This window comes from Rhagoletis pomonella, unplaced genomic scaffold (assembly GCF_013731165.1).
Source record: "Rhagoletis pomonella isolate Grant_MI unplaced genomic scaffold, Rhpom_1.0 Rhpom_scaffold_00005, whole genome shotgun sequence".
NCBI lineage: Eukaryota > Metazoa > Arthropoda > Insecta > Diptera > Tephritidae > Rhagoletis > Rhagoletis pomonella.
Window position 1 is genome coordinate 7,887,548 of NW_023458559.1, and position 10,155 is coordinate 7,897,702.

The 10,155-nt window shown below is 37.0% G+C and overlaps 1 protein-coding gene across 1 annotated transcript; it reads right to left on the reverse strand.

Moving 5' to 3' along the window:
• Positions 1-1,707: 1,707 nt before the first annotated feature.
• LOC118738669 (guanine nucleotide exchange factor subunit Rich) lies at positions 1,708-6,594 on the reverse strand. Its single transcript, XM_036469575.1, has 3 exons — positions 6,494-6,594; positions 5,131-6,439; positions 1,708-5,076 (listed from the first exon to the last, which is right to left on the reverse strand). The coding sequence occupies exons 2-3, from the start codon at positions 6,422-6,424 to the stop codon at positions 1,937-1,939; spliced, it is 4,434 nt and encodes a 1,477-aa protein (XP_036325468.1). The 5' UTR covers positions 6,425-6,439; positions 6,494-6,594; the 3' UTR covers positions 1,708-1,936.
• Between the last annotated feature and the right edge of the window lie 3,561 nt (positions 6,595-10,155).

A 10,155-nucleotide genomic window follows, 5' to 3' on the forward strand; every position in this document is an offset into this window, starting at 1 on the left:
CTCGACCTATGAATGCCGTAATTGGAGCCCAATCACCACCTGTAGAAGAGACGGAGCTTCAATTGCCAAGAGAGACCCGAGTTACCCTGGCTCAATTACGGTCTGGATACTGTAGCCGCTTCAACAGCTACCTGTCCAGACTCGACCCCAATATCCCAAATGAGTGTCCGGCATGTGGAGAATCCCCTCACGACACCCACTACGTCTTCACATACCAGCTCAATCCGACTCAACTAACACCCCTCTCCCTCCGGTCCGACCCCACTGAAACAGCTCGTTCCCTGGGCCTGACGTTAGTTGAGCTTGACGAATATGATTGAATAGTTGCGTTCCAGATGCTTCACGATTTGCAGGTTTTACAGGATTTGCAGGAACAGCTGTTTTCCCCATTAATAAACCTTATGGAAGGTGGTCACCTGGAACGGCTTCCTGTAAAAACCTGCAAGGCGTGAAGCATCTGGAACGCAATTAATGTTGACCCGAAAAAGGCGGGAATTAGTAGTGCCGCTACAACAACAACAACAACAACAACCGTTAAATGCGATAGTGCAATATATAGTCGAACATTGTTTTTACTTCATTTTATTAAATTTTACAATCGTTTTTTTACATCTTAATAAAAATTATTTATTCTTTACTACCTTGTTTATCATTGAATTATGCTAATTTTTATATATGTGTGTATTTATTGCTTTTTAAGACTATATTTTATACCATCGTACAGTTTCATAACATGTTTATACCACCGTACAGTTTCATAACAAGTTTCATGTAAAGTCATGAACCAAAAATACAAGATCACGCCTCCTTCTTAGTAGGCCGTTATAATCGCATTTAGGAAAAAAGTTGGGCGACTTTGCCATTAGCCGTTTGTTTACATTTGTTCGTTGTTTGCAATTTTCTTAATTTTCGCTTGTGACAACGTGTGCACACATAAGGTAAAGAATAATTTAACACAACGACATGATTTATAGAAGAATTTGCATAATAAAAATGATTATTCATGTGTTCAACAATTACGCGTTTTTTTTTGTTCTCTTCGTTGTTTACTTCTTACAACAAAGATGGCGTCGAGACTTCAACAGCTAGAAAATAACTTTTTTCTTTCTTTCGGGAAGGTGTGATCTTGTGTCTTTCGTGCATGATGTAAAGTAACTCTTCTTACCGTTTTACCTGGCAGGCTGTAGGTGTATTTTTGGTTAGCGTATTGGTGTTTTTGGTTCAATGTGTTAGGGCCGGTTACTCAATGTCTGGTTAACACTAATCTGCGGTTAAACATCGTTATCGACGTCTTCGACTCCATGCATATAACAGGGAGTCGGTAACGTCGATAACTATGTTTACCCGGAGATTAGTGTTAACCAGACATTGAGTAACCGGCCGTTAGGGCCGTTTGCACCATGTCTAGTTAACGCTAACTGGAGGTACATCCTTCAGTTAAGCACGTTAACTGCTTTATCGATCACATGTTATATGATGGGTGTCGATAACGTCGATAAAGATGTTTAACTGGGAGTTAGAATTAACTAGACATGGTGCAAACGGCCCTTAGTGTATTTTGAATAAATTAGTTGCGTTCCAGATGCTTCACGATTTGCAGGTTTTTACAGGAAGCCGTTCCAGGTGAACACCTTCCATAAGGTTTATTAATGGAGAAAACAGCTGTTCCTGCAAATCGTGAATATCGTGAAGCATCTGGAACGCAACTATTGTAATAGAAATTGAAGAAATTATAATAGAAATGAAAGAAATTGTAAAAGACAAGAGCAAATGCCAAAAAACAGGTCATCTCAGCTGTCAGCATTTTTTGGAAATCAGCTGATAGTTTTTACTTAGGAAACTGTAAGATGTTTTATACTCCCAAAAAAAGTAGTTTCAGTAAATATTGTACGAAACACATATACATAATTTACAACCTTCGGAAAAGCAATTTGAGTTACATGACTTGACATGTTTCATTACGACTTGAGTGATCTTTCAACAACCGTTTCGGATTGTTGTTATTTATGTTTGCACTTCCGCATGAGCCAATGCTAGACTGTCGATTACATGAATCCTCAGAAACAATATTTTCTAAGTCCCAGGTCGGATTATCATTTGTGATATGAATGCTTTGCGCAATATTATTTGAACTATCCACCTTTTTTTCGGGAAGGATACCTAATGACGTATCTCCATCTTCATCGCGGTGATGCATGGACAATTTGCTGGTTGTAGAGCTTATGTACTGATCGAGATGATAAATATGCGGTTGGAGAGAAATCATAAACGGACGGTAGACACATTCTCGATCAAACGACCAATGTGTTAAACGTTTAAGAGCAGCACCTATTCGCTGACAAGTTGTAAGTGATTCTGAACGAATCATGACGTTGATAATTCGACCAATGGAAGCTGCGTCTTGCAGCAAAATTGACAAGACTAATGCATAATCGGTACAGTTCGCCTCAATAAAGAGTTGCAGCAAATAGCGTATTTTAATACTCAATTTTTCTGACAGTATTTTGAAGCTGGTATCGCTTGTCGAAGAATTTTCAAAATTTAACGAGTACACATTTGGCAAGTCATCATGTAAAGCAAAGGATGGGCGGTACCGAGAATTATCGAACGATGCCTGCGAATTTGAACGCGATTTTAGGTAGTCGGCTAACTGTGGAATCGGATATCTTAGTTCTTCATGTTCCTTTATAGCGGTAATATTGTTTTGCAACCCGTTTCCATTATTCACACTTGTTGGTGTGTCCATCAGAGCTAAGCTGAAATAGCCCGACTCAGAAGTATGGCTGGAGGGATGCAACCGAAACAACTGTGGATTATCGACTGTGAATTGCTTTTTCAATTGCGTATAATCGGTTGCGAATGGCAATTCAGATTCTTCCGATGTTGGATGCAAAATAGCTGCACGTAGTTTCAACTCTTCATGCAAACAATTAAGTGCATCCACATAGTCATCAAGCCTAGCCGAACGGTCCACTTCTTGCGATAGCCACGATACCAAATGAAAATCCAGGAACGCACTCATATAGCCTAATTCAATGAGTTTGTGTTTTTGTAATAATTTTCGTGCATGATTTTGAAGAATGGCTTCAATGCAAAATATTTCTTTTCGATCCTTTGTGGAATTACTTCGCTCCATTTTACGTCGTACAACCGAGGACGCACCATTATTTGGAAGAGACGATGTCGTTGTTTCATTAACGGCTCCAGTTGAAGCTGTTGTATTAAAGTTTGGAGGATTTGGCGTTGATCCTTGTTTATCCTTTTTCTCTTTTGGTAAGTTGGAAGTGACAGTTGTTGAAAAACTGCGCTCCCGTGCAATAGGTCCTAAAATCAAATTGAAAACTTCGGCATTCTGATTAACCTGAGATTGACTCTGCGAAGGTGGAGCTATCTTCATATTTACAACCATAGAAGAACGTGGCGAATCAATTTCATTGGGATCTATCGCTTTCAAAAAACGGATTAAATCTTTTGCAAGCTCCCATTTACGATTTTGGAGTGCGATGTCCAGCAGCAATGTTGCATATTGTTTGCTAATAATGGATGGTTCCAAATTCTGAAGAATTATTAAAAAACTAGCGGCTGTTTCCAACTCTTCAGATTGCAAACACTGCTGGAATAAGTCTTTTGGCTTTCCTGCCACTGAAAACAAATATGGCCATAATGCGATTTCCGTTTTACGGGCACATTGAACAATTGTTTGGAGGTAAACGGGGAATTCCCGAATGAAATCGAGAATGCTTGGTAGTAAAGCATCTGGTATTGGATCTTTGCTCAAGGCTTCCTCCTCGAGCACTTCATGAAGAAGCAATTCCAGAGAATGTGGAAAATATGGCAGAGACCTGCAAGATTTCGCAATCTCCCATGCACTGTAACCGAGATTCCTTTTAATAAGCTGACGGAGGATTTTATGTAAATAGACTTGAGATTTACGTTCCAACAAACAGAAAGGAAGTGCGAAATGTGAACTTGCTTCACTAGTATACAATGTGGTTTCGTTTTCTACACCCAATACAATTACATTATCAAAAAGAATAACCAAAGGATACAATTTTAAAGGAAACGACAACATGATCCGCTTTGACATGAATGAGTGTATGCGGTGCGGTGCTTCGTGTATTTGCTCATTTAATGGAGGTAAAATAGGCAGCCATACTCGCATTCCATGTGATCCAGAATACAACCACAAGCAATCACACATTGGGCTCTTCTCTAATGCATTAGATAGCCAAAAACACTCCACACATGAAGCCAGACAGGAAGCCATTAACGAGTTTATAACACTATTGCGACAATCGCGTTGAATCATCAGGATCCGCCCACATACGTTAACAATTATTGTCTCGGCTACATCACTTGAAATAGACGCCGATTTCATTGTTAGATCATTACGAAGGTTTGTAACAGTTAGTGACACAATACATGCTGGATGAATACAAATGCTTTTTACATCTACTTCGTATTCGCAACAGACACTAATAGAATAAGCATCATTCTTTCTTAACTCAAATAGGCTAACTATGCCATCAGCAGTCAGTGCAATCAACTGATCTCTAAACATATTTAATGAAATAACCGGCGCTCGAACCTTGATCTTATTTCCAAACTCATTATCCAATTTACATTCTGCCGCGTAGCATCGTATTTCGTCTGTACGATCCAACAGGGAATAGCATCCCATTACAATAAAACCCTTCCACCAAAGCAAGCCGCCTGATACAACGAAATCTTTTTCTTGTGATTCATTACCAAAGAGTTTCCATTTTTTTGTCAGCATGGAATAATGAGCTAGTCCTGTTCGACCAGCCACTGCTAAATGCGTACCTACAGCGTCAATTGCGGAATATCGTATTGGCCAATTACTAGCTGCATAAGTTAGAGGAAGCTGTATTACGTTCCACAATTTACTTTCTGAGAGAATGCTGGAGATATCTACAGACTTTTTGACCTCCATACTTTCATTATGCTTAAAACCTTTTTGTGTTGGTTCAGTGCTGTTATTAGGGAAAGTAAATTTCGAACCGAAATAGATTTTCTCGAGACTATCGCCCTGATTAATATATAATGTATCATCGCCTAAAAAATTTTAAGTAATCAATACTATTTAAATAATGGATGATAATAATTTACCTTGTAGTAGAATATGCGATTGTGATGCCATGCAAGGATTCATTGACATGGTGCTTTTAATAAAATTTAACTGCAAAACGTCACAAACGGGTATATAGTTTACATTAAGTGATTCTTGTGTATTTTTCTTGCAAATCATGAAAAGGTGATATCCTTCTGTCGACCATTCAAACCTTTTTACTTGCAACGGATTATAATGCATCAAATCAACATGTAGACCAAAATCCCAATTTAAAGAAGACATAAGCAGTGCTCCAAATGTGCTCCATAATGAAATTCCTCCTTTCTCCCATGTCACAATAAGCACACAACCATCGGGACTCCATTTGAGTTCGCACACAGGACCCAATGATCCCGGAATTACGCTCGAGTTTAGAGATAATCTATGTGAAAATTCCAATCCACCGGTAGTGTCTTCAATAGCATATACTGCAACATCGGAATTATTACGTCCATAAGCCAGAAGTCTGAACTTGTGGTTAACACAACAAACGGTGGCGTCTTCCACATCTGGAACCCAAAAACCATGCATATTTTGAGGTTCAAAACGTAAATGCATCGCTACCAGAAATGCTGCGCGTTGGTCACTGAAAATCGCCGCACAACCACCAATAAACGGAGAATATTCTAATGCTGATACATATGAACTATCTCCTATAGGTGGGATACATTTTAAATGACAATTTCGATTTACATAAAATGGAATATTTCGCAAGTTAATAGATGAATGCAATGCTAGTGCTCTTTCCCCACTCTCGCCTACAATATCCGCATTCAAATCTGTCCATTGAACACGTATCAGGTCACACTGGTCTGTTGCAAGAAGCAACTCCGTAAGACTAACGCAGCATATTGTTGTGATTGGGGCATCCAGCTTGACATTGCATTGCTCTCGTAAGCTAAGCTTTGGAACATTTTCCTTTATAAAAAGCTCTGCTGAGTCTCTCCTCAAACTTGAACTTGGTGGATCTATTTGTGTTAAAATGCCACTTTCTTCAGAGTAAAATTCGATGTGATAAAGAATTATAACTCCCGAATTTGTAAGTATAGCCAATTGTCGAGAGTCAGGTTTCCATGTAATCACTTTATTTGTCCCAACTTGAGATATGGATTCTTCACTGCGACGGTAAAAAGCTATTGGAATTATAGGATTGGCATACCAAATACCAATAAAATTGTCCCCAATGGCGGCAACTAAGATTTTAACAGCGTCACAGCAAATATGATTAATTGAAGACTCCTCTCCGGGAAAATTGAGGCTAAGCACCCTTGGCCAACCGACAGTAAAATACATGACTACCAATATATACTGAAAGAATAAAAAATAATTAAGTTGATCTTCCTTTTTGATTCCATAACTTACATTAACACAATGACTAATTTTTTAATCAACATATTAGTATTTCTTAAGCAAAACAATCGCATTTCCTCTTTACTACCTATTTATCAACCACAGTATAGACAGTAACCAACCTTTTTGGGTTGTTGTTGTAGTAGTCGTTGTTGTTGTAGTTATATTCACCCCTGAGGAAGGCACGGGGTTGTGTGCTGCTATTTAATGGCCTTCTTCAGACTTTTTCTTAGATTTCAGGGTTGTTTGCTGTATTATTATTAGATAAATAAATTTAAGTATTTTATTAAAAGAAAATTATAAATGGTGTTGAAAAACCAAACAAACACACGTGCGAAAGCTCTATTTTTGTGTATTGTTAAAATTTATACATGGCGTACTTATTCTCTTGTGGACTTTATGTTACTTGAGAATTTAGACAACGTGCGAGCTGCCAGGTTCTGTTATCAATATAAGGGCCTGTGCCAATTGATAGAAAAGTTCTATGGTGGAAAAACTTTTTACTATGGTGAGAAAATTTTACATTTCTACTGTGCCAATTCGTAACCTTTTACTGCTGGAAATTTTTGACAGTTGCTTTGATGCACAATAAGACTATCGTGTTTGCTATTTATAAAATGCAGCAATTATATAGAAAATATTTGCCTTTGATGATTTCAATTCTTCTGGAACTGAAATCCATGCATTTATTAGACCTTTTAGCAGTAATATTAGAAATAAAAAAACCTCAAAACCGTCTGGTAAGTGTGTTCACAAAAATGTTTAAAACCGTGTACAATTGTTTCCAATAAAAACATATGTCGTTTTAGGGTATTATGTACATGCAACAAGACGTTTATTCCAAAATACTAAACAGCATTATGAACGGCGATAACAAGACTACAAAAATGTATCTTAGGTTGTCCTCTGCTTCGTTTCGAAAAATTGTAACTCACATTCCCAAAAAGCGCCACGGATGGTCAGTGGAGTACGAAGTCATTTGCTTAATAAAGTCTTCAAATTATTTATATTAACAGCCCAATTCTGTGCACTTGATAAATTGAAAATCTTTATAATTTGTAAATTTTTTATTATTTATCAAGAATTGGTATTCTAGCACAGAAATCAAAAGCTCTTTTCTTGATAAATTATCAAGATTGAAAATGCTATTGACAAATTGAAATTTCATGTGAATTGTATAAATTTTGTATCTTAATAAATTTGTTTCTAACAATTAAATACTCCATGTGCCGGCATTTGAACCTACGACACACGGAATTATAGTCGACATCTCTACCTACTCGGCTACGGCAGTCAAAAGCTTTTTCGCTTTTAATTTCATACTTTTCATATGTGACAATGAAATCAGTTCCACTCATGTGGAAATCAGTTCCACTAATGTGGAAGTCGTAGAGCTTTTTGTTTTATAAATATTGACACAGACTGCGAAGGAAGCTTCTACTTGATAAAAATCTTGATAAAATTTCTTTACAAAAAAATTATCAAGAAAACACAGAATTGGGCGGTAAGGGTATTCATCAAACCTTATAAATGCATTTGGGTGTTCACAGTTCGTTCCAAATAGTGTCTCAAAATGTAGACGTCTACATTTTAAGACGTTTTCTAACCGTAAAATCTGTGGTGTTGTTGTTTCCCATACAAAATTGGAAAACGACGCCGTCTACATTTTGTCACACTCAAAGGTATGTTTTTTACGCGTCTACATTTTGGAACCTCGTAGCAGGGTTGCATTATGGCGATACTAATCACATTTTTTTTTTATTTATTGGGCACGTTTTCTGTATTTGCATGTAATTTGAGCGCAATTTCTGATGAGAAGAAACAAATCAAGGAAAAGAAATAACAAATAATACGAATTGGTAATTAAGTTAAATAATTACAATTTTTCAGAAACAAAATCGAAAGGCGACATATAAAAAATGCACGCAACGAAGAAATGTCTGGCAATACCAGCAAAGTTTTGAGACGATTTTGCGACGACTGCTAGAGAGGGGTGCTCACAGTTTGATGCTAAAGATGTCTCAAAATGTAGACGTCTACATTTTCAGACACAATTTGGAACGAACTGTGAACACCCCAATTGTAAACCGTATAAACTTATAATTGTGTAAACCTTATAAATGAACTGTCAAAATTTGTATGGAAACTCGTTTACACATTTCTGATAAATTTATCCAGCGATTTTACCGAATAAACTGGGGTGTTCACAGTTCGTTCCAAATAGTGTCTCAAAATGTAGGCCCTTATTATGAGCTGCATTCGATTTTCGATCTTCGCTGGCTATCGAAGATCGAAGATCGAAAGTGAAATTCGTATTATGAGCTATGCAAGCGTGTCGAAATTTTCGTTGAGTATCGAATTTTCTGTCGAACAGAATTTTGCTTTCGATGGTGTAGCGAAGTGTTAGAAAATTGTGAAAAATGTATGATTTTGTATATGTTTTCTTACATTTTGGCGGCTAGACACTAATTTTAAACAATTTTTATTAATTTCATGCAGTTCTAACATCGTGAATACTAAACACAAGCTCGAAAGGCTGGTTTTACTTGTGAAAGAAAATCCCAATGCTCTGTTGGCACGATCTCTGAGAACAAAATCGTAGCGCTGTTGATAGTTTTAAAATATTTTAAATAGATTTGGCTCACAAACGCCTCTTTAGATGGTCGGAACTTTTTAATGAATCGGTAGACAAATTTCTTAAATATATTGTATATAAAAATATATTCGAAAGACTAATAAACTTAAATGTTTAAGAGAGCATTTGCTACTCCTGGCCAGTTTACTAAGCTCTCATCCTCTGACGAATCGTTGAACCAGAACTCGTTGTACTCATTTTACCACGTTTTTATAAAATTGCTTTCTTTTTTACTTCATTTTAATTAGAACAAATTTGCATAAATATGTATAAGCACACTATTTAGTTTGCTCGATTTGTAAACAAAGCTTCTCAGCGGTGAAAAATATACTATTGTGAACAACCTAAACGAGCGAAATTCACAATAGCGCTATTCTTCATCGAATGAGCGCCATAATACCAAACGAAAATTCGTTCGCTCAGGACTTTCGACCACAGTCGAAAATCGAATGCAACTCATAATAGGGGCCGTAGACGTCTACATTTTAAGACGTTTTCTAACCGTAAAATCTGTGGTGTTGTTGTTTCCCATACAAAATTGGAAAACGACGCCGTCTACATTTTGTCACACTCAAAGGTATGTTTTTTACGCGTCTACATTTTGCAACCTCGCAGCAGGGTTGCATTATGGCAATACTAATCACATTTTTTTTATTTATTGGGCACGTTTTCCGTATTTGCATTTAATTTGAGCGCAATTTCTGATGAAAAGAAACAAATCAAGGAAAAGGAATAACAAATATTACGAATTGGTAATTAAGTTAAATAATTAAAATTTTTCAGAAACAAAATCGAAAGGCGACATATAAACAATGCACGCAAACAAGAAATGTCTGGCAACACCAGCAAAGTTTTGAGACGATTTTGCGACGACTGCTAGAAAGGGGTGCTCACAGTTTGATGCTAAAAATGTCTCAAAATGTAGACGTCTACATTTTCAGACACAATTTTGAACGAACTGTGAACACCCCAAACTTGATAAACTGAAGACAATGCAACTCTGTCGCAACTCTAGCTATGTTTTCTTAGGCAATAATCG

What these genes read in the sequence shown, in the direction of transcription:
- LOC118738669 (XM_036469575.1), bottom strand. Translation starts at nt 6,424, where the DNA reads ATGTATTTTACTGTCGGTTGGCCAAGGGTGCTTAGCCTCAATTTTCCC. An exon ending in ATCGCATATTCTACTACAAG is followed by an intron (nt 5,077 to 5,130) that starts GTAAATTATTAT and finishes AAAATTTTTTAG; the next exon opens with GCGATGATACATTATATATT.